General features: G+C 55.5%; 3 protein-coding genes across 4 annotated transcripts; 1 reads left to right on the top strand and 2 right to left on the bottom strand.

The window, feature by feature from the left end:
• The first annotated feature begins 94 nt into the window (after nt 1–94).
• On the top strand, nt 95–2,576 carry TMEM179B (transmembrane protein 179B). Its single transcript, XM_074231270.1, has 5 exons — nt 95–246; nt 1,472–1,659; nt 1,751–1,885; nt 2,075–2,153; nt 2,245–2,576. Exons 1-5 carry the CDS (start codon nt 151–153, stop codon nt 2,404–2,406), a joined length of 660 nt encoding a protein of 219 aa, XP_074087371.1. The 5' UTR covers nt 95–150; the 3' UTR covers nt 2,407–2,576.
• On the bottom strand, nt 2,577–3,734 carry TMEM223 (transmembrane protein 223). Its single transcript, XM_074231271.1, has 2 exons — nt 2,987–3,734; nt 2,577–2,904 (listed from the first exon to the last, which is right to left on the bottom strand). The coding sequence occupies exons 1-2, from the start codon at nt 3,279–3,281 to the stop codon at nt 2,612–2,614; spliced, it is 588 nt and encodes a 195-aa protein (XP_074087372.1). The 5' UTR covers nt 3,282–3,734; the 3' UTR covers nt 2,577–2,611.
• Nucleotides 3,735–3,786: 52 nt separating this feature from the next.
• On the bottom strand, nt 3,787–16,674 carry NXF1 (nuclear RNA export factor 1). 2 transcript variants are annotated; one of them, XM_074231267.1, is made up of 21 exons: nt 16,546–16,674; nt 9,166–9,358; nt 8,736–8,895; nt 8,460–8,543; nt 8,095–8,199; nt 7,921–8,001; nt 7,731–7,800; nt 7,556–7,644; nt 7,364–7,471; nt 7,164–7,273; nt 5,653–5,689; nt 5,398–5,466; nt 5,245–5,300; nt 5,062–5,169; nt 4,921–4,979; nt 4,729–4,844; nt 4,575–4,617; nt 4,401–4,476; nt 4,141–4,323; nt 3,998–4,058; nt 3,787–3,916 (listed from the first exon to the last, which is right to left on the bottom strand). In XM_074231267.1, the coding sequence occupies exons 1-21, from the start codon at nt 16,571–16,573 to the stop codon at nt 3,878–3,880; spliced, it is 1,875 nt and encodes a 624-aa protein (XP_074087368.1). In that variant the 5' UTR covers nt 16,574–16,674; the 3' UTR covers nt 3,787–3,877. The 2 variants fall into 2 exon arrangements, with proteins under 2 accessions (XP_074087368.1, XP_074087367.1); XM_074231266.1 differs by lacking the exon at nt 16,546–16,674 and adding an exon at nt 15,658–15,895.
• Between the last annotated feature and the right edge of the window lie 6,948 nt (nt 16,675–23,622).

Below are 23,622 nucleotides of genomic sequence, written 5' to 3'. Positions count from 1 at the left end.
CGTGACGTGTGACGCGCGCCGCTGTGGGGGCGGGGCGGAATGAAGGAGCCGGCTGTGACGCGACGCGTGACGTGTGACGTGTGACGCGCGGCGCGGCGTGCCGACGCGGGGGGCGGTTGGGCCCCCGGCGCGGGGCGGGGCGGCGCGGCGATGGCGCTGCCCTGGCTGCACCGCGCCGAGCTCGTGGTCTTCGCCGCCGCCTTCCTGGCCGGGGCCGTGGTGGCCGTCGCCGTGTTCCGGACGCAGGTGGGGGGCGCGCCCCTCCCCCGGGCCTCAGTCTCCCCCGTCGGCCTGGTGGGGGGCCCCGGCCGGGGCGCGCCTCTTCCGGGGCCTCTAGACTCGCTCTTCCGCTAAGGGAGTCCCTGGGGCGGTGCAGGCGGCCGGTTGGGGGGAGCCCCGGGCAGGCCCCCCGCCCTCCGTGCGTCCCCAGGAGCGTCCACGCGTGCCCCGTGGGGGGGGCGGGAAGGCTGGGGCCGGTGCCCGAGGGCGCAGCCCAGTCCCTGCACCCCACTCGGGACGGGGCGCAGCCGAGGGGGCTTCGGGGGGGACGTGCGGGCGGGCCCGCGGGTGTCCGACAGTGGGCGGGGGCAGCCCGGCAGCAGCCCCTGGAAACGAGAGGAAGGAAAGCTGGCGGGGCCCTCGGACTGCACCCCGCCTTGTCCAGCGCCCGTCTCGGCCTCACCCGCGCACGCAGCGAGACCGGGTCCCCGAGATTGGTGCCGGCCCAGGACATGGGGCAAAGACCAAGTGGGCTTCCCTGGGCCGTTCCTCAGCCCTGCAAATCTTTTTTTGGGGGGGTTCCAAGGGGTTCAGTGGCTTGCCCGAGGCCACACAGCTAGGTCATTATGAAACGTCTGAGACCAGATTTGAACCCAGGTCCTCCTGAGTCCAGGGCCGGTGCTTTATCCTCTGTGCCACCTCCCCCCCCCACATAAATTCCAGCAAAATTGTCAAGATCAAATTACTCGCAGGCTACAGGTCCTTTGTATATAAACGAGGAAAAGCGGCATTTAAAGAGAGCCAGGACTCGTTAGTCCCGCGATTTGCTTATGTTCACAAAACCAAAGTATTCAGAGAAAGACCTTGCACCCAATTTAACAGTTACACGATATAAAAAGAGACCAAACGTATGGCAAGAAATTCTCAAGGGAAATCTCCCTGCAGTCACTTCTTATGGCCCAACTGAGACCGGCAAAACCTCCCTCTGACCAAAGCCTGGAGGGGCCTGGAGGCTGGAAGTCTTCTGTCCTTGCAGCTGAGGGAGCCTGGCCTCAGGCTCTGCTGGGAGCAGGGTGCAGATCCCACCAGCCCCCCAGAGCCTGGGCTCCCCACCTTCTTGCTCAGTTTACAGGGCAGGTGCTCGCCCATCGCCCTCTGGCCCGATCCCCCTGGCTCCTTCCCTTCCCACTTGCCGTGTTGTGAGTGTCTGGGCCCGGCCCCTTGCCCACTCTGCTGACCGGCTTTCTTCCAGGGCTCCTTTAAAGGCCAGTGTCCCGTCTACGGCACCGCCGGCTGGAACAGCTCGGCTCTGTCCTTGTCGAGCTCCTCCCCGCCCTCCCTCTGCTACTTCGTGGCCTGGGTCTCGGGCCTCCTGGCCCTCTACTGCCTCCTGCTGCTGTTCTACTGGAGCTACAGCAGCTGCCTGGAAGACTCCCACAGGTGACTGGGGCAGATGCGTGGGTCTGTGTGTGGGGGGGGCTCCAGCCCGGGGAAGGGGAGCCTCAAGGTCCTGGGCCTCTCCTCTCCGCAGAAGTCCCCTCGGCCTCCGCATCTCCCTCGGCTTGTCGGCAGCTGCCATCTTTCTGGTGCTCGTCTCATCCTGCATCCTGCGATTCGGCACCAATTCCCTCTGCGCCTCCATCATGCGCCTCCAAATCGTGGCCAGGTACTGGACACGGGAGAGCAGGGAGGCCCCGGGGCTGAGGTCTGCCTATGTGGCCCCACGAGGAACGAGGGTGCTTAGAGAAGGGGGGGTGCCTCGGAGTGACCCTAGGCCTGGACACATCCGCAAACTGTGCCCGGCTTTCAGGGAGCCCGCAAACTCACTGATCTTTTCTTGCTGCCCCCCCTCCAGCTGCTCAGAAGCCCAGAAGCTTCCCTGGGTGCCCCCCGGACCCGGCTTACACTTCTATAGCACCCTATACAGCGCAGAAGTAAGGAAGGGGCAGGGAGAGGAGGGGGAGGCCGGGACAAGGGCCGGAGGGGGGCTCCAGGCTGCCACCCTCCTCCCGTCCTCTCTTACAGGCTTCCTCCTGGGTGAGCCTAGTGCTGTGGTGCCTGCTCCTGGCATTGCAGCTGCTGCAGTGGAAGCGGGAAGCCCCCCCCTTCCGGCCCCTGGAGCGAGGGGATCCCGAGTGGAGTTCGGAGACGGACGCCCTCTTTGGGGCGCGATCGCCCCATTCCTGAGGGGGAGGTGGTCTTCGAAGCCTCCCGGCCCAAGACCAGATGCCCAAGTGCCTGTGACGGGAGGGCACCGTCCCCAGGGGGGGAATGCGAGGGCCCTCCCCCACGCCCCTTCCCGCCGCCGCTGTCTCTCACCTTGACGGTGACTTTCGCAATGAATGAAAACACCAGGAGTCTGTGCGTGTCTTTATTTGCCCCGGCCCCGCCCTCACAGGCCCCGGTAGGTGCCCACCGTGAGGTCGAAGAGCCGGGCGTCGGGGAAGCGGCCGCCCTTGTCCAGGAGGAAGTAGAAGCGCCGGCCCTTGACCTTGAGGGGCAGCACGGCCGGCACCTGGCCGCGGGGCGCCGCGCAGGACACGTGGCGCAGGGGCACGGTGAAGCTGGCGCCCAGCCCGAAGGGCGCGTGCGTGGTGAGGGTCACCCGCTGCCCCCCGCGGCGGAGCAGCACGGACCTGACGGAGCGGCGGGAGAAGAGCAGCCCGGCCGCCAGCACCAGCAGGCCTGCGGGAGAGGGGGGTCACGGCCGGGCCCGGGGCGCCCCCGCAACCCCCCGGGGCTCTGCGCAGGAGGGGCCCGTCCTTACCTACTGAGGCGCAGCCCGCGGCCAGTCCGTAGCGCCACAGCGCCGAGCGCGAGCCGGGGCGCTGCCCGGGGCCCCGGGCCCCGCCGCCCCCGGGCCCCGCCAGGGCGGCCGCGGCCAGCGAGGTCCAGAAGACGCCCTGGCCGGCGCAGAAGAGGCCCAGGAGGGCGAAGAAGCGGCCGCGCTCGTGCTCGAAGAGGAGCACGTCCCCGGCCGGGGCCGCCTCGTGCAGCGCGGCCCGGGCCCAGGCCGCCCCCGGCGCCCCCCGGCGCCCCCAGCGCCTCAGCAGGCCGGCCATGGCGCGCCGCTCCCGGGGCGGGACTTCCGGCCTCCGAGCCTCCCCGGGCCGGCAGGAGGCCGGACTTCCGCTCAGCCGCGGCGCGCCCGGCCCCGCGCAGAGCTTCCCCTCACTCTCCCGTTTCCGGGCAGACGGTGCCACCAGGGCGCGTGCGCGCGGCGCAGACGGCGCGCGGGGGCGGAGCCCTCCCCGGGCCCCGCCCCCAGGGCCTGCCTCCCAAGTGACGCCCCGCCCCCCGACGACTCCGCTTCCGGCTCTCAACGTTTATTGACAAACCAACCTTGAAATAAAAAGGGGGATCTAGAAGCTGACGTGGGGGTGAAGAGAACAGTCGAGAACACAACCGGCCTACAACACGGCAACGCGCGTGGGGGCCCGGCCCGGCCCCACGGGGGGCAGACGGGGGAGCCGGCTCCCCGGGACAACAGAACGAGCCGCGAGGCGCGGGCGGCGCCCCCACTGTCAGTCCTGCGCACCAGGCTGCGGGGGGCCGGGGGCCGGGGGGCCGGGGGCCGGGCCCGGCGGCGTCCCAGGGTCCCGGCGGGGGCGGGGTTCACAGTCGGAGGCGGCCCGGGCCGGGGGCGGCGGCTTCGGGGTCACTTGAGGAAGGCCACCTCGGGGATCTTGCCGCCGGCCTGCGGGGGGAGCGGAGGGGGTGAGGCCGGCCCGGGCCCCCACAGCCGCCCGCGCCCCGCGCCCCGCGCCCCCCGCCTCACCTTGAGCTGCGTGAAGACCTGCGCCGCGCGGGGGAAGTCCCAGTCGTTGTCCTGAAGGCACCTGTGGGGGAGGGGCGGTCCGTGAGCGCGGCCCCCGCCCCCCGGGGCGCCCCGGCCCGTGGGCACAGCGGACACGCGCTTACTTTTGCGACCACTCGAGATTCATGCCGGACTGCGTGGAGAAGGTCTGCAGCATCTCCTGCTGCTCGGGGGCCAGCGTGGGCACGGGGCTGGACGAGGGCGTGGGCGCGGGCATGGCGAAGGCGCGGCGGATCTCGTCCGTGGTGGCGTTGCGGATGAACAGCTTGTCGTTGACGATGCAGAGCCTGCGGGGCCCGGACGTCAGAGCCGCCCCGGGGCCCGCGCCCCCGCCCCCCGCCCCCAGACCCCCGCCCCGCGCCACCTGGCCGCGTTGTTGGAAGGGACGGCGATGAACACCCGGGAGAAGGCGCGGACCGCGTCGCGGGACTTCCCGTCCACTGCAGGGAAGACGGTGAGAGACGGGTCAGAGCGGGGTCCCCGGACCCGGGGGAGGTGGGGAGCGTGGGGTGCCGCCCAGGCCCCGCCCCCAGCTCACCTTCCTTGAAGACCCCGTGCACGGAAAAGCACAGCAGCGTCTCCTGAAAGACAGAGGAGGACGGTGGAGCCTGGGCCTGCGCGGCCCCCGGGGCCCCCCTTCCCGCCGCTCCGCACCCCATCTTCGGCAGGGGCAGGGGCCGGCCGGCGCTCACCGTCTGGGCGCAGATGTCCACCACGAAGGAGTTGATGTCGTGCTGGGTCTTGGGGAGTTCGTTGAGGAAGGCCACGACGTTGAGGCGGGTGTGCTTCAGCAGGCGGAAGCGCAGGGCTGCGGGTGCGAGAGGAGGGTGAGGGTCCCGCCCGCTGCGGACCGCCCCCCCCCCGCACCCCCTCCCCAGACTCACTGGGGTCCTTCAGCTTCTTCACGTTCCGGCTGTCTTTGAAGTACTCGCTCATGTTGCCACTGAGACAGGAGAGCAGGACGGGTCACGTGCCCGCCCGTGCCCGCCCGTGCCCGCCCCATCCCACCAGGCCCAGGTGCTCACCGAGCCGGGTTCTGGATGGTGAAGGGGATGCTGAGGGAGCAGCAGGCCTGGTCGTGGTAGGCGTCCAGCAGCCCCTGCCTGTCCCCGGAGTCATACACGGAGTAATACCTGCAGACAGTGACCGCGGGTCAGGGGCATGGGACCCCAGCTCTGCCCAGCCCCCTCCTGCCCCGCTCCACTTACTGCTGCAGGAAGTACAGGACCATGGCCTTCAGGTTTTCTGATCCAAAGTAGCTCCCCTGCATCGAACCCAGACGGAGAGGGTGGGTGTCAGGCCCCGGGCCGATCTCTGCTCCCCCCCCCACTCCTGTCTCCCGCTCCTGCCCCAGTCCATACCTTGCAGGGCGGGAGCGTGGTAGGGGCTTCCACATCAAAGGCAATCGGAGGGGGCAACTCGTGACCGTCCTGGGGAGCAGTAAAGAAAGAGGCCACAGAGAGTGAGGGACGGACGCACGTCCAGCTCCAGAGACCCCAGCTGGGCAATCGAGGGGGACAACAGAGCCGCCCAGGTGATTCACGGGGCGAGAAAGAGGCCTTGGATCACCCACCCACCGCTCGATGGAAAACGGCACACACAAGAGACAAACTCACCAGGCGAAGCAACTTGGGGAAGCATTCCCGGATGGCGCTGTCAAGAACGGGACAGGAGTGAGTGACACCTCAGAGCCGCCGTGTCGCCAGGGCCGCTCTAGGAGCAAACACACCGAGACCCCAGGCACGGCCCACCCTGGCCCCGAGCCCTCTGGGGGCCCCGGGACCCCTCGGCTCCTCTCCCTAACATAGGCCTCGACTACCTGGCCCTGAAGCCCAGCCTCCTTCCTGATGGATCCCCATTTCTCAAGTGCGTGGGAAGCAATCGAGACTCCCAGTCGCGGGGCTCCCTTCTCTTACCTGCCTCATACTCACCTGTGCAGCCCAGGGGAGGGGGAAAGGGGGTGGGAGCCCAGGGACCCAGCTGCCTCAGATGATGTCCATCACTGCTGTCAAGCCCAGCCTGGGCCAAGATATACCAGGGGATGGGACAGGATGTCGAGGAACACAGCGAGAAGCAGCGGGGTGGGAGAGGGGAACACAGCCGAGGGGGGGGAGAAAAGAGGGGAGAGGAAGCGGGGGAGGGGAGGACTGGCTGCCTAACACGGGCCTTTCCAGGATCTGCTCTCTGCACTCCGTGGGGGAAAGGAAGACAAAGGCTTCCGAGGCGCTTCTCATGGGCCGAGTCTCTACCCTCCGCCTGGGTCCAAGTCTGAGCTGGGCTCGGGAGTGGAGCAGCCACGGGGGCAGGAGACGCCCTTTGGGGGAGGGCTCCAGAGTCAGGCCCTGCCAAGCTGGGGGGGTGGGGGTCTTGCCCCACCTCTGTTGGCCCCCGAATTCTCTCCTGCTGGCCCCTGTTCGACTGTGCCTGTCTTAGGTTGTTCCTCCCTTGAGGAATCTTACCCGTCTCTGGCTAACCAGCCATCTTCCGGGGCCGAGCAAGGTGGTGGGAAGTGTGTGAGTAAGGGAGGGTCTGCGCCCCCAGGGAGGGGGCCATCGCCTCATGGCCTGTGCCCCCATAGCTTCCACCCCTGGCTCCTGTCCTGGGGTCCCGGCAGCCCGCTGGCTGCAGGCCCAGCTCTTGGAATTAAGCAAAGTGACGGACTGCGTGAGGGAAGAGGGCCTCGCCGAGCCTCCGCGCAGGTCCCTAGGACGAGCGCGCCCGTCAGACGGGGAGGCGTCGGCAGGAATGAGACCTGGCTCGGCCACGGGGCCGAGCTCTCGGCACCGGGTACGGTGTGGGGACTGGGGGGCCAAGGGTCCCCAGGGCACTACAGGGAGGGGTCCTGCTCCCTCCCTGGAACAAGGTGCGGAGGGAAGATGCTAGAAGAGGCCGTGTGCTAAAGGGAGAAGCAACAAATGGGGGGGGGGAAGCAGGAAACCTCCAAGCCGACCAGACAGACACAGACGAATACCACAGGGAGTGAGTGGGCTGTGGGCTCCGCACTCGGAGGGCAGCTGAATCCGGGTCCGGGCTCCAGGCTCGCAGGCTGGGCCTCCTCAGGGCAAACTAGTTTTATCCCCCCAGGGGGTGCTGGTCCCCAGGAGGGGAGTCAGGGGCTGGCACTGACCTTACGTAGGAGGACTGGTCCCGGAACACATCACACAGAGGGTTCCCGATGAGCCACAGCTCGTCCAGCTTGAGCCCCTTCACCTTGTCCAGCTCTCGCTCTGACTTCAGCTGTGGAAGAGACCAAGACCCAGGGATTCTGCGCAGAGGTGCGACCGGCCCACCTCTCACCCCCCTTGGTGGAGCAGCCCCGGCTCTCACTTCATTCCCAGAAAGGTTCAAGATCTTGAGATTCGGCGCCTTCTGGATGATTTCAGACAAATCGTCCAGCCTGTAGAGTCGGTTGTTGCTCAGATTCAATGACAGCAACTGGAGGAAGGGAAGGAAGAGAGAGAATAAAAGAGGCCGGCCCGGCAGCTGGTTGGGGTGGGGGGCACCCTTGCCTGACCTCACCTCAGGGATGTTTTCTTCGATGATCCGGAGAGAGGCCGACATACAGCTTTTGCGATTCAGGACAACATCGATGTTCTGGGCCACCAAGTCTGCAGAAAAGAATGGGCCTTCAGGGGTGGGGGCTGAGGTGGGGACACAGGTTCTGGCCCCCCATGGGCATGGGCATGGGCAGTACCTGGGTCTGTACGGAGGCCCTTCAGGTCCAGGGCCTGCTGGGAGCCATCGTAGCGCTTGCTCATGACAAACTGCAGAAAGTAAAGGACAGAGTGGTCAGAGGCATGTCTGGAGCCTTAGTCTTGGGGAAGGAACTAGGGGTAGGGGAGCCCGAAGAGGAGGCTGCTGGGGAGCAGTGCTCTGGGCCTCACCTTGAGCTGCTCCACCTGCTCAGGCTTCAGCTCATTCTGCACCGACAGGGGTGGGGCAGACGGGTTGATTATGACCGAAATCTGCGGGGAAAAGAGGTGACGCACACGCTATCTCCCCCCCTCAACACTCAGAGACCTTCTCGGGCCCCCATGTCACCCCAATACCCTTCCTACCCTTCGATTATCTCGGTCCAAAATCTTGTGATTCACAGCCTTGAGGGCAGACGCCGTACTGGCATCCTCCACGAAGAATTGGGCCCGGGTGTTCTCGTAATGAAACTGAGGGAGGGAACGGCAGAGAAACCGGTGAGGAGAATTCCTCCTCTTACAGCCCCTCCATAACATGACAGACCCTACCCAATCCTCTGCAGAAGGTCAGGGGTAGAATGCTGCAACTGCCCCCCCCAATCCCATAGCCCCTCTGGACAGCTGTCCTGGCTAATTGAACCCTCCCCCTTCTGAGATGAGAGGTTGGACCCCTCCTTTGAGCAGGATGGCAACCACCTGAGGGGGAGCTCAATCAGTGCACAGGCCCATACCTCCACAGGATTGAAGGGCACGCTGCACTTGCTCTGGATCGAGTTCAACAACCAAGTCTTATCGTACTTCCTGCCATAAGGGATCTGGGGCATTGGGGGAGAGAAAGAGGAGCAGGATTGGTCAGAGTCTTTGCCCAAAGACCAGGGCAATCCGTCAGGAGAGTTCCCCCAGACTTGTAGAGACCTCCCCCCCCCCGCCAAGTACAGGTGACACGGGGGGGGGGTGGTGTCATGCTGAGCCTCCCCTCCTCATTGACCCTCACAAGGGGCACTCACTGTGATCCTGAACCAGTTTTTGGAAACCGCATCCAGGCTGGAACCAGCGGCGGCTCCTCTATCTTGGCCAGATCTCTCACGGCGCACCGTGACATGGATTCTCTCTCGATCATGCCAATTATCTCCTCCCCTCCGGTTAGGGCGTGAGTTGTACGGTGTGCTACGGGGGTGGGGGAAGCAATCAATCACTGACTACAGGGAGCATTTCCCAGAATGTCTCCCTGCAAATTAGGAGGGCAAGACTCATTGCACAAAGTGCTTGTCAAACATTTGGTGCTTAATAAAATGTCTACTGAGAGGCTGACCTTGGGACGGTAGGAGAGCTCCAACCAATTTCAGATGGGAACAACTGGGGGCTCAGTCAGGTGGGGGAAGAGGTGAGGGTGGCTTCCTCCTAGGGTCCTTCTCAGGGTTGGAAGAGGGTACTTACTACCGGACTCGGGGACCATCCTGGGCATCACTCATGGCCACGTCACCATCTTCCTCATCCAGACGTGGGGCTCGAGGGCCGGAACCACCTCGGTTTCGGGACCGTGAATTTGTCTCACCATATTTCCAACGGAAGGGGCCCCGGCCTTTCTTCCGTCTTTGGGGGAAGTTCCCTCCAACACGGTCATCATGGTCTGGAAGAAGGAGGAGAGATTTACCAGGTGCAAACCCAGTATCTGAAGCTGGGAGAACTAATGACAGAAACCCACTGTGAGACCAGAGGACATGAGGCAGGTGTTTCATTGGGAGGGAACCTTGGGGAGGACTCTTATGGATGGAGGATTTAAGAATAAAAATGTGAAATCACAAACAAATTATGAAAACGGGAGAAATGACCTTTCCAATCTATGGAGAGGTGAAAAAATTATGACCGAACAGGTAAAGAGCGGATCACAGAAAAGATGAAATGGATAGTTTCAATCATACAAAATGTAAGATTTTACACGCAAATCTAATGCAGCTAAAATAAGGAGCAAAACATGAATTGGGAAAATCACTGCAAGTGTCATAAGGACCATATTCAAATTTGCAAGATTTCTTTCACTTAATAGTAAATTACATTCATTTCTGTAAGATTTTTGATTTCCAAATTTTTCTCCTTTCCTCCTTTCCCTCCTCCAGATAGCAAAAAATCTCATGTATGAAATTTGAACATATTTCTCTATTAGCCATTTTGTAAAAAGAGAATCAAACAAAAGGGAGAAACCACAAGAAAGAAAAAAACACATTTTAAAGAAGTGGAAACAGTATTCCTTCATCAGCATTCAGACTCTATAGTTCTTTCTCTGGATATAGATGGTATTTTCCACGAGTCTACAAATTTGTAACATTAAGAATCATATTCCTCTACTGTCCCCATCACCACTGTGTCATGGTGGAGGGGCGGACGTCGCTCGAGGAAAGTATGATCTATGCCGTTCTAGTTATGGACAGATCATGGTGGAGAGTTCTGACAAAGGATGATCCACTCGAAGGAAATGGTAAACCATTCTAGTATGTTTGCCAAGAAAACCCCAATATGTTACTGGGGAAGAGAGGAGGCCAACTACAAGTAGCTCCAATACTGATGAAGCGGTTGGGTCAAAGTGAAAATGAAGCTCAGTTGTGGTTATGTCTGGTGATGAAAGGAAAAGATCAATGTTGCATAGGAACCAGGATCGTAAGATCTATGAACCAAGGTTAAGTTGGATGTGGTCAAATAGGAGATGCAAAGCTTAAACATTGATATCTTGGATGTCAGTGAACTTAAGTGGTTGGGAAATGGGTGAATTTAGGTCAGATGATCACTACATATTCTACTATGGGCGAGAATGGATTACAAGAAATGGAGCAGCCCTCACATCAATAAAAAGGTAAGAAAATCATTCCACCAGTGCAACAACCAGGGACAATTCTGAGCTATCTGCAATGGAAAACACCATCTGTATCCATAGAAAGAATTATGGACATTGAACCAAGACCAAAGACTATTACCTTCAAATTAGAAAAACAAAAACCCGTTATCATCTTATGTAATTTTACTATCTCATACTTTATTTTTCTTAAGGATATGATTTCTCTCTCATCACATTTAACTGAGATCAGTGTATAACATGAAAACAATGTAAATACTAAAAGATACCTTCTATGGGGGGGAAGGGAAGAAAGAATGGGAGATAAATTGTAAAACTTAAAATAAAAAAAAATCTTTCTAAAAAAATCACTGGACCTTAAATCAAGATTTTGAACAGATTGCTATACATTATATGAAAATAATAAACAAGATATAAAAAAGGATGAAAACTTAAAAAAAAAAAAGGTGAGAAAAGCAGTCCTGGGGTATAATCTCAAAATCCTGAATGACATCTGTTCCAACCCAAAGCAAACCTTTCAACATCACAGTAATACAAATCTATGTTTCAAGGACTGCTGCTAAAGAGGTTCTATGGAGACTTACAATAAAGAAATAACACTCCTTCTAAATGTCACATTGGGGATTAGAAATGCTAAAGTTGGAAATCAAAGGATCACTGAAAAAACAGGCATGTTTGGTCTTGGAGACAAAATGAAGCAGGGTAGAGGCAACAGAGTTTTGCCAGGATAATTTTCTGGTAATAGCAAATGCAAAAGGTGACTTCTTCACATGGATGTGATTACGTATTTTGCAGTCAAAGGCAGAGAAGCTTTATCCAATCTCCATTAGACTAAAAGCCCTTGAAGGGGAAAAAAACCTTTTTTTAAAATTTTGTTTCCTCATCACTAGCACCCAGAGCTCTTAGTCTAATGGAGAGCCTGAATCTCTTCTTTTGAAAAATGCCTGTTCTTTCACTATTTATCGTTGCTGAGTCCTTCATTCATGTCCTCCAGTATCTCCAGAAGTCTGTTGTCCAAGCTCATGTTCAGTGCTTCCATGACACTGTGTGATCTTCCTGCCCAATACATCCCATCTTCTCATTTTATGGCCACAGTATTTAAGCTTTAATTTCAGTATTTGAGCTTCTAGTGAAAAACCTAAATTAATTTAAAGGTTGGCAGATTTGGTCTCCAAAGTTGGAAAGTGTCCATCCTGTTTGGGCTCAACTTTCCTTCTAGTCCACCTCTCATATCCACACATTGATACCAGAAAAAAAAAATCATCGCTGTGAATAAGGTGACACCTTTGCTTTTCATTCTGCTGTCCAGATTTGCTGTGGCTTTCCTGCCAAGGAGCAGGTGTCTTCTACTTTCACGAGTGCAGTCACTGTCTCCAGTGATCTTTGAGACCAGGCAGAGAAAATCAGACACTGCTTCCATTTCTTCTCCCTTTGTGTGTCAAAAAGTGATGGGACTGGTCACCAAGATCTTAGTTTTTTTTTAAATGTGAAGCTTTAATTCAGCTTTTACCCTCTCCTCTTTCATCTCATCAAGAGGTATCTTAATTCCTCTTCACTTCCTGCCATCAGAGTGGTGTCATCTGAACATAAGATTGTGAGGAGACATACCCAGGTCTTGAGTCATCTAGCCTGGCATTTTGCATGAATACAGTGCAAATTAAAAGAACTTGGGAGGTTCCTCCTTACACTAATCGGATTAGCAAAAATGACAAATCATTCCCCAATTGATAAATGGTCAAAGGTGTTTTTAGATACAGAAATTAAAACTATCTAAAGTCATGAAAAAAAGGGTTCAAATTTGATTGCTCCAATAATTCATTAGAGAATTGCAAATTAAAACCAATCTTGGGTTCTACCTCACAACCAGATTGGCTAAAGTGACAAAAAAGGAAAATGATCAATGCTGGAGGGGATGAGGGAAAACTAGGACATATTAATGCATTATTAGGAGTTCTGAAATGATGCAACCTTTCCAGAGAATCATTTGGAGCTACACCCAAAGGGCAGTAAAAAGGTGCATACCCTTTGATCCAACAACACAACACTACTGCTAGTATCCCAAGGAGATCACCAAAAAGGGTAAAAACTCACATGTACAAAAATATTCATAATAGCTCTTTTTGGTAAAGAATTGGAAATTGAGGGGATGTTCATCAATTGGGAATGGCTGAACAAGTTATGGTATGTGAATACGATGAAACGCTATTGTTCTATAAGAAATCATGAGCAGGTGGACTTCAGAAAAGCTTGGAAAGACTTACATAAATTGATGCTGACTGAAGTGAGCAGAACCAGAAGAACACTGTACTCATCAATAGCAAGATTGGGTGAGGATTAACCAAAATGGACTTGTTCATCCCAGCAGCACAATAATCAAAGACAATTCTAAAGATTTGTAATAGAAAAAAATCATCCAGGGGCATCTAGGTGGCACAGCGGATAAAGCACTGGCCCTGGAGTCAGGGTTCAAATCTGACCTCAGACACTTAATAATTACCTAGCCCTGTGGCTTTGGGCAAGCCACTTAACCCCATTGCCTTGCAAAAAAAAAAATCCACATCAGAGAAGGAATTGTAGAGTTTAAATACAGACCAAAGCTTATTATTTTCCATTTTAAAAAAAATTTTTATGTTGTTTTTTTTGCTCATGTTTTTTTGTTCCCTTCTGTTCTGATTCTTCTTTCACAACATGACTGATATGAAAATATGTTAGATGTGGAACTCATGAATGTTGAAATGTAGGTGGAATAATAATTTGTTTAAAAAAAAGTCATGAGCAGGTGGACTTCAGAAAAGCCTGAACTGATGCTGAGTGAAGTGAGCAGAACCAGGAGAACATTGTAGACATTAACAGCAACATTGTGAGATGATCAACTATGACAGACTTAGCTCCTTGCAACAGTTCAGTGATCAAGGACAATCCTGAGACCTGTTAAGGAAAATATATCCATATCCAGAGAAAAAATTTTGTGGAGTCTAAATGCAGGTCAAAGCTCACTGTGTTCACTTTTTAAAATATGTTGCATGTTTTTTCCCCCTTTTAGTACTGATTCTTCTTTCACAACATAATTTAACATGGAAATATGTTAAACATTATACATTCACAACCTTTATTAGGATTACTCACTGTTAAGGGGGGGGGTGGAAGGGTGATAGAAAATGATGGAACTCAAAAGCTTTCCAAAAGATGAATGGAGGTGGCTAGGTGGCATAGTGGATAGAGCACTGGCCCTGGAGTCAGGAGGACCTGAGTTTAAATCCAGTCTCAGACACTTAATAATTACCTAGCCCTGTGGCCTTGGGCAAGCCACTTAACTCCATTGCCTTGCAAAAACTAAAAAAAAATAAATAAAAAAAAATGTTGAAGCCAATCTTTTCATGTAATTGAAAAAATAAAATAACATTTAAAGACAAAACTTAGTAAAAGGAGGAGGGAAAGGGAACACACAAAGGGCTTTTCAAAGTTACTTCATTTGACCTCACAGCAACCCTTTGAGGTAGATACAATTCCAATCTTCATTTTACAGTTGGGGAAACAGACAGTTTTGACCAGCCAGAATCTCACGCTGCTAAGGAGTGTCTGAGGCTCTAACTGACTTAAGGTCTGAATGTCTTCGGACACTGTGCACTCTGTTCAGGCGCTCTGTCCACTGAGCCTAAACTTCCATCCCGGGAAATCTTTGTGACCTAGCCCAAAGACATGAACAATATTATAGCGGCTCTTTGGGGGATAACCCAAATCTAGAAACTAAGGGAGTGCCCACCTTCTGTGGGGAAGCTCAACAAATCATGGTCTAAGAACGAAATGGGACAACTTCACAGGAAAATGGGGAAGAAATCTATGAAATGAAGCAGAGAGAAGGGAGCAGAATGAGAACAATTTCTGCAACTGTTTTTAGATAGAGACTGATCGATGCCATGACTAACCCAGTTCCTGTACAAGCCAAGGTAGAGACGTTTTAGAAAGGAACAGTCTTGAGAAGCATCATGGGGACCTGCCAGGCTGAAGACTACAGGAGGACAAGCCTCGGCAGAGAAGAGTTTAGACTTCTGTGAAACACAGAAGCACAAAAGTTCCTGGGCAGGAGACTGGGGCTCAACCAGCAGCATCTGAAGACAGCCTCAAGGCCAGCTGGGAAATGCTCCGTTCCATCCAGCTGAGTCCTGACCCGGCCCCTGAGCGAGCTCTCTGGGTGAGGGGCTGCTCAGGGGTATTGACACCTAAATTCCCTCTATTTCCATCTTCTCCTCACACCGGTGAACCTCAGAGCAGGCTTTTGGGAAGGACACTGGGTTTCCTCCCTGTCTTCTCTACCTTGGAAGCAAAGCAGCCACCCACAGGCCTTAAGGCTTCCCCGAGGTGCCAGACTGCTTTGTGTTTTATTAAAATCCTCTTCCTCATCTACCTCCTCCATGGGACGTTTCCCCAAAGGGGCCATCTGATTACCAGTGCTTCAATGTCTCCTTTATGGAGATGGTTTCCAAACCGTATCTCGAGCCCAACTACTTCCACCAGTCCCACATTTACAAGCCGCAACGCCACAATTCTCAACACAAAATCTTCATCTTCCCCTCAGAATCTGCTCCTCTGGCTTTGGGAAGCCAGGCACACAAAAACTCTTGTTGGCAAAGTTGAGAATTAGCATGAAAGCATCTGGAATTATGTTTATTAAAATAAAAAAGTAGCTGTCTTTTGCACTCTAAAGAGGTCAGAGACAGAAAAGGCCCTGGATTTCAAATATTCATAGCAGCCCCTCAGAACTGGAACAAAGACCAGAACAAACCAAGGAGAAGAAGTAAGAAATAATGAATATGAAGGCTGCTGTGACCCGCAATGACTCCAGGAAGGAGCCACTGTAAGGACAAGTACCGCCAACACGGCCCACTCCTCTCCTTCAGAAGAGCCGACAAAGTGTACCCCGATGCAGAAGTGGGGGGTCGGAGCTACCAGAGTGCCAGAGAGAGCTCCTTGGGGGGACTTGGCTGAAGAGGAGTGGAGAAGGGAGGGAGGAAGTGAAAAAACAAGGCGCAAAAATGTACAAATTCTCTTTCTCCTAATCCAGACTCAGACTCTTTTCTTACCCTTTCCTCTGAGGCTCAGCTCAGGTGCTGCCTGTCTCATTACAGCCTCCCCAGGCCCTGTCACCTAACAATGATGTTCGTCCTGCATTCCTGAAGGCCTCCCCATGGGGAGGTGATGCCACAAGCATGTTCACTGGACTGGAACGAGGAGGCTGTGCTAAGCCCCCAGCCTCACAGGCGCCTCCAGAGCCACCTGCGAACCAGGACAGGGAATGGCCCTGGGGGGGGGCAATCGGGGTGAAGTGACTTGGCCAAGGTCACGCGGCTGGGCAGGGGCTGAGGCCGGACTGCAGGGCCAGGGCTGTGTGCCCGGCCCGGCCCGTTTGCCTGCTCAGGTCATCTCACATCTTTAGTCCCGTGGGCATGAGGGGGCCGGGGGGCTCCTGCCCGCGGTGACCCGGCCGCAGGCTGGCACGACCCCGCCGGACCCCGCCCCGCCGCGTGCTGCCCCCCACCGGGCCGGGGCCCCAGGAGGGAAGGAGGCCCGGCCTCGTGTCGGGGGGGCTCGGCCCCTGTAGAAAGGGGCGCCCCACGCGGGTGGCAGCACGGGGGCGCCCTCCCCGGGGCGTGGCCGCTGCTTCTGGGGGCGCGCGCCCCCCTTCCAACCAGGGAAACCGAGGCAGCGGGCCCCGCCCCGCCCCCCAGCTCCTCCGGGGCAGAGCTTCCAGGACCCCCGCCCGGGCCGGGCCCCAGCTCGGCGCGCGCGCCCCCGCCCGGCGTGCGCGCCCCCGCCGCCTCAGGGCCGCCATTCGCGGCTCGAGGCGCGCCCCCGCCGCCCGCCCCCGAGAGCTCCGGCGGGCCGGGGGGCCTCCCCTCGCCCTCCTCCCCGGCCCCGGGCCCTTCCCGCGGCCCCCGGCGCCCCGCCGCGGCCCGGGCCCCGGCACTCACCGATGTACGATTTGCCGTCGTCCGCCATGACGAGCGCGGGGAGGCCGGACACCGGCCCTGACGAACGACGGAGCCCCTCGGCCGCTCCGCGCCGCACTGCGCCTGCGCCCCGGAGCCGGCCGCGCGCCCCCCCTCAGCGTCCGCGCCCCGCCCCGCCCCGCAGCCGGCCTCCTCGCGCCGCCGGACTGGCTGCGAGCCGCGACGCCGAGGCGGATGCAACAATGGAGCGGGGGCACGCCGCGCCTGCGCACAGAGCCCGGGCGGCGGCGGCAGGAAGCCCCGGTGCGCCTGCGCCCGCGCCGCCGGCCCGCCCCGCCCCGCCCCGCCCCGCGCATCCGGGGCCCCGCCCCGCCCCGGCCCACCCCGCCCCGCGCATCCGGGGCCCCGCCCCGCCCCGCGCATCCGGGGCCCCGCCCCGCCCCGCGCATCCGGGGCCCCGCCCCGCCCCGCCCCGCCAGGGAGCTGTCCAGTCCGCCCGCACCTAGTCGGCGCCGCCTGCGTGCTCCCCGCCGCTTCACCCCGACAAGAGGGGCGCTGGGCCGGCCTTGGAGGGGCAGAGGCGGCTGACGGGCCCGGGTTCGAGTCCGGCTCCTCTGCCCCGTCCGCCTCGAGTCGCCCCGTCTGTGAAACAGCGGTGACGTGCCGGGAGGAGCCAGTGACACATTTGCACCAAGGCCCCCCCGGAGAGGAGGGGTGGGGGTGGGAAGGAAGCCCCCCCCAGACGTCGGCGGAGCGCTGCGGTGATGCTGTGGGGGGAGGTCGGGGGTCTGCCCCCCCCCCCGCCGAGACTCACTGAACCCGCCCCCCCACCCCGAATGAAAGCTCCCGGCGGGCAGCGCCTGGCTTCCCTCTGGGACCCCGGGTACGCCGTAGGGGTTAAATAAGTGCTTATTGAACTGGACTGACCGGAAGGCCAGCAGGACGCGGGGGTGCGACATTGTATCCACGTGGAGCCGGGACTGGCCGGAGCGGGGGGGGGGGGGGGGGGCCCGAGGAGCCAGAAACCTAGAGGCCAAGGGGTCCCCTTCAGAGGAGGCGAGAGAAGGGTCCGGAAGGAGCTCGAGAAAGTGGGGGGAAAGCAGTGACGACACTGGAAACATGAAGGGAAAGGGGGAAGACACGGAGGCGGCCTCTGCCTGTCGGGGGCGCCAGGATGGATTTGCAGAGGAGGGGGATCAAGCTGCTGAAAGGAGGGGACAGGTATAGAAGAAAGGGTGAGGGGGCAGCCAGGTGGAGCAGTGGATGGAGCATCGGCCCTGGAGTCAGAAAGACCCGAGTTCAAATCCAGCCTCAGAACTCCAGCCTCAGACGCTTAATAGCCTTGCTATATGACCCTGGGTGAGTCACTTAACCCCATTACTTTAATGTTTAATGTTTATTCTCATTTTGTACAAATAATGTTTTTTATACATTAATAAAATATTCTTGTTTAAGAGTAAACAAAATACCCCCTCCCCCAAAAATATAGACTTGCTTGAGCAATAAAGGGGAGAGAAAAATTAAAATTAAAAAATTAATAGTAATAATTGTAGGTATGGCCAGGTGGCACAGTGGACGGAGCACCAGCCCTGGAGCCAGGAGCATCCGAGCCCATATACGGCCCCAGACCCCCAGCAATCACCCAGCCGTGTGACATGCAAGCCACCCCAACCCCACTGTCCTGCAAAAAACAAAAAAGAAAAAAAAGACCTAAAATAAAATAAAATAGTAATAATAGTAGGAGTGGCTGGGTGGCAGACAGAGCACTGGCCCTTGAGCCAGGAGCACCTGGGTTCAGATCCAGCCTCAGACACCCAACGATCACCCTGTTATGCAGCCCCAGGCAGGCCCCCCAGCCCCAATTGCCCTGCACCCCCCAAAATAATAGTAATAAAAAATGTGCTTCAGTCTGTGTTCCAACACCAACAACTCTGTCGTGAGTGTATCACATTCTTTATGATAAGTCCATCACAAAAGTTACGTCCATATTTTTCCACCATTGCCATTGCTGATTGCAACTCCCTCCTCTCATATTTCTCCACTACCATGTACTCTATTTTCTCTCTCCTTTCACTATGACTCTGCTGTGTGTTAGCTGAGTGGCGCAGCAGACAGATCCCTGGCCCTGGGGCCAAGAGGCCCCCGAGCCCCCCGACCACCCCTTAGGCCCAGCATCCACCTGGCACTATGGTCCCAGACAAGCCATCCAATCCCAGCCCCTTGCATGAAGTAAAAAAAGAAAATGTGCTATATCTGACCACTCTCCCCCCATGGTCCATCCTCTCCTCCATCACTCACATCCCCCCCTTCCCCCTGCTCCCCCCTCCTTCTTACTCCAGATGTCTATACCCCATTGAGTATATATGCTGTTTCCTCTCCTAGTCACCTCTGATGAGATCAAAGGTTCCCTCATTCCCCCTTGCCTTCCCCCCTTCCATATCATTGCAATAGCTCATTGTGATAAAGAAAAATAATATATGAAATATCTTGGCTTATTCCCCCTCTCCCTTTTCTTTCTCCCATTACATTTCCCCTTTTTCTAGTGACTCCATTTTTACACCATATTTTATCTTCAAATTCAGCTTTCTCCTGTGCTTCATCTATAAAATCTCCTTCTACCTGCTCTATTAACTGAGAAGGTTCATATGAGTATTATCAGTGTCATTTTTCTATGCAGGAATACATACAATTCATCCTCATTAAGTCCCTCATATTTCCCCCCTTCTCCTCCAATCTCCATGCTTCACCTGAGTCCTGTATCTGAAGATCAAACCTTCTGTTCAGCTCTGGCCATTCCAAAAGGAACATTTGAAATTCCCCTGGTTCATTGAAAGTCCATCTTTTTCCCTGGAAGAGGACATTCAGCCTTGCTGGGTAGTTGATTCTTGGTTGCATTCTAAGCTCTTTTGCCTTCTGGTATATTATATTCCAAGCCCTATGAGCTTCCAGTGTAGCTGCTGCTAAGTCCTGTGTGATCCTGACTGCAGCTCCACGATATTTGAACTGTGTCCTTCTGGCTGCTTGTAATAGTTTCTCTTTGACTTGAGAGTTCTGGAACTTGGCTATAATATTCCTGGAGGTTGTTTTTTTGGGATCTCTTTCTTGGTGGGGATCGGTGGATTCTCTCCATTTCTATTTTGCCCTCTGCTTCTAGGATATCAGGGCAATTTTCCTGTAATAATTCTTTGAAAGTGATGTCAAGGCTCTTTTCCTGATCATGACTTTCAGGTATTCCAATAATTTTTAAATTATCTTTCCTAAATCTGTTTTCCATATCAGTTGTTTTTTCAATGAAATGTTTCACATTTTCTTCTAATTTTTCATTCTTTTGGTTTTGAAGTATTGAGTCCTGATTTTTCGTAAAATCAGCAATCTCCCTGAGTTCTGTTCTTTGTCTGAAGCATTTGTTTTCCTCAGAGAGCTTTCTTATCTCTTTTTCCATCTGGCCAATTCTGCTTTTTAAAGCATTCTTCTCCTCAGTAACTTTTTGAACTGTTTTATCCATTTGACCTAAGCTGGTTTTTAGCATGCTATTTTCTTCAGCGTTGTTTTGGATCTCCTTGACTAAGCTGCTGACTTAATTTTCATGTTTTTCCTGTATCTCTCTCATTTCTTTTCCCAGTTTTTCTTCTAACTCCCTCATTTGATTTTCAAAGTCTTTTTTGAGCTCTGTCATAGCCTGAGCCCAATTTCTGTATTTCTTGGAGTCTTTAGATGCAGGAGCTTGTGCTTCCTCATCTTCAGACTGAGTATTTTGATCCTCCTTAGGCTCACAGGCAAAATATTTCTCAATGGTGTTCTTTTTTCTCTGCTTGCTCATTTTCCCAGCCTAAGGCTGTTTTGGGGGTGCTTCCTGAGCTTTTGGGACACTCCCACAAGTATCTCAGTGTGAGAGGCTCTGTCCTCCCTCCTGGTCTGTGAATGACCATATGTGCCCCACTCTGCCACGGGGCTGAGGTGGGGGGGCCTGCTGTTCTATTGGGGGGGCCTAGACTGCGATCAGGATCTGAATGTGGTCAGAGCCCCAGAGTCCTGTTCCAAGGACAGAGGATAGAGCTCTGCAGTCTCTCTCTTCACTCCCCTCCCTAGGTTCAATGGGCTCATGCCCTGGGGGCTCCTGCTTACGGCCTGCTTATGTTTCCTGGATCTGGACTGCCTTGGCCATGCTGCTCTCCTGCTGTGTGCCCTGAGGGCTGGGCTTCACATGCTCTCTCTGGCAGAGGTCCCCTGATGTTCCCCCAAGTTGTGCCTGGTGCTCCCCAAGGCATAAATCAGGAGATTCTCCCTCTGCTGGGAGCCGCAGCTCCCAGCACCCTGGGGCTGCCTCTGGGAGGCTGAAGTTCTTTCGCTCTGGGGGGGCACCCCTCTAACAGGCCGCCCCTCCAACCCCAGGGAGCAGAGCCTTTCTGCTCTTTTCCAGGTTACCTTGAGTAGAACTGCCTCACTGGGTTCCTCTGTGGGTTCTGTCACTCAAAAATTTAGAGTCCTTAGTTTAGAAGTTTTATGAGAGAGCGCCTAAGAGATGATCCTCTCTTGTCACCCAACCCCATTACTTTAAATAAAATTTTTAAAAAGGGGGTTAGCCTTGGGGAGAAAGGACATTAAATCATCTGAAAGAAGAGAATGGGGGATGATTTCCAGGGGTTGGGAGATTCCAAGGAGAGCTCTTGGGGTCCTACTTAGTGTGGACAAGAGGTCAAATCCAGGATAGGACAAGTGTGAGCTTCATAAAACTGCCTGATGAAACCCTGAGAGGAGTGGGGGGGTGGAGGGGGACAATGCTGGGGGTGAATGAAGTCTGGCAGAGAAAGCACACATCATGGGCCCACTGGATGCTTGGAACTTTATGAATAGCCTGGGGAGTTAGGTCCAATGACTATCCCCAATTTTATGGCCAAGGAAATCGGGGCAGCAAAGGTGATCACCCATCTAGGAAGCATCTGAGGCTAAATTTGAACTTGGGGCTTCCCTATCCGTACCATGATAAATCACTATCAGATAAAGGAATTTTAGAGTTCCCGATCAGGGAAGTGGGCATTTGTGGGAATATCGACTTGAACACTGAGGCCCCAAGGTCAAGGGCAGAGGGAGAATGGATGGCAGCCCCAAGAATGCAGTCTGGGTACAGGAGGCTTCAGCTGAGAACTGGAAGAGGGCAAAGGGGAGAGGTACCAAAAGCCACTAAGGGGTAGTTATTCCAATCTCTCCCCCAGCTCCACCATCCATTCTCATCAGAGGGAAGATGAAGAGGAGGTATGATCAGCAATGCAAAGATGGTCAAGGGGCGCTGGGCCAGAGGGACCAAAGAAAAGTCTGGAAAGACAAGAACTGAGGCTGATGGACTTGTTCATCTCAGCAGCACATTAATCAAAGACTTGTGATGAAGGGGCAGCTAGATAGTGGATAGAGCACAGGCCCTGGAGTCAGGAGGACCTGAGTTCAAATCCAGCCACAGACACTTAGCTGTGTGACCTTAAGCAATCACTTAACCCTGTTGCCCTGCCCCCCCCAAATCAAACCAAAAAGAGATTGGTTAAAACTATTATGTAGTTGGAAAAACACAAAATTAAAGAACTTGTGATGGGAAATGCCCTTGTCCAGAGAAGGAGCTGGGAATCCAAATGCAGCCCCGAGATGTCCATCTTCAATTCGCAAACACGTCTTCTGTTTAATATAGGTAACATATCACTAGATGCTTTGAGTTTTGGACGAATGTTTACGATAGTTAACATAATGACCATATTAACATATGCTTTCCATCCCAGAAGGGAAGGATGTGAGACTCAAAACACCTTATAAAATTGTTGAAAAAATAAAAAATGTGAAGGGATGAGGAATTATGGGACAGAAATTCCAGAGGGCACAATGGATGGGATGGGGAGGGGCAAGGAGCTAGCACAGGGCTTGGAACAAGGTTAATTTTAATTGATTGGTAAGGAGACAACAGGAAGGGTGGGGGTGACTGGCCTAGCAAATTGGTGATTAGGGTCAAAGGAGGAAATGTGCTGGGCACACTGGAAGCTCTAGAGAAAAAGTCTGTTTTATTGACTTGACTAGTAAGGTCACATCAGCGAGAGTGGGGATGCAAACCCCTGGCCCCTGGCCTTGACCCACTAGGTCTCACCATCTCCTCCTCATCCTCCCCCCCCCCCCCAATCCCAGCTGCCTCAGGTTCTCTTTAGTAAGGCCTGAAGCCTCCCAGAGCACAGATAGGCAGCCCTGGGCCTCAGGGGGCTCCTTCTCCAGTCCATGGGAACAGGATGTTAACCATGGACTGCTGAGCTCCAGAGCCCAGAGAGTGTTTCCTATAAGACTCCCCGCCCCCCCCCCCCCCAATCTCATCACTCGAGCAGACCAGGAAGCTCCATGAGTTCTTTACAAAGTAGATGACTGGACCCCAGATCTAGGGGGCAGAGAGCTGACTGGCCACTGGGGGTCTTCCAAGTTCCTTAGATCCCAAGCTATTTCCTGGTGTAAAGCAGGAATCTGAGAAATGGGTGCCTCCCCAACAGCTCCCTGATTACTGATGGACTGAACCTTCCTGGGGAATGGGCAGGACATGAAAGTTTTGGTTCCAAGGCCAGGGTGGCCCCAGGGAAGAAATGTTGAGAGGGGCCTGGCTGGGGTAGAGGCTGGCTGGTCAGGCTCTTCCTGGCACACTTCTGAAGGTCAGGTGCAAAGGCAGAGCACCATCTTGACCTCCCTTTGCAACTGCCTCGTTGTCCAAGGTGGTGCCCGGTGGGGCTGGGACATGGAAGACAGTGTGATCCCAGTGAGAATCCCCAGGCCTGGACAGGAGATTCCTAAGCCCCTGGCAGGCTCTGCTGACCTTCCAAAAGCTCAAGTAGGAGGCCCTGCCAGCAGTCCAGGACACCAAGACTCCTCATAGACATTCCCTCCAGAAAGAGCCTGGCATTTTTGGGCTGAGGGCCCTGGCTGCTGCAGGGGTGGGGGTGGGGGTGGCCGCAGTTGATTGCAGAGTGCAAAGGGGCAGGACCAGCAGCATCCTTAGGGCAATCCCTTGGTCTCCTGGGGTCACTAGCCTGGTGGGAGGCCAGGCCAACCCCTGCGACGCCCCTCCCTGAAATGAGGACAAGG

Source organism: Macrotis lagotis, chromosome 3 (assembly GCF_037893015.1).
Source record: "Macrotis lagotis isolate mMagLag1 chromosome 3, bilby.v1.9.chrom.fasta, whole genome shotgun sequence".
In the NCBI taxonomy this organism is placed as follows: Eukaryota; Metazoa; Chordata; class Mammalia; order Peramelemorphia; family Peramelidae; genus Macrotis; species Macrotis lagotis.
This window is presented reverse-complemented; position numbering and strand designations above follow the sequence as displayed.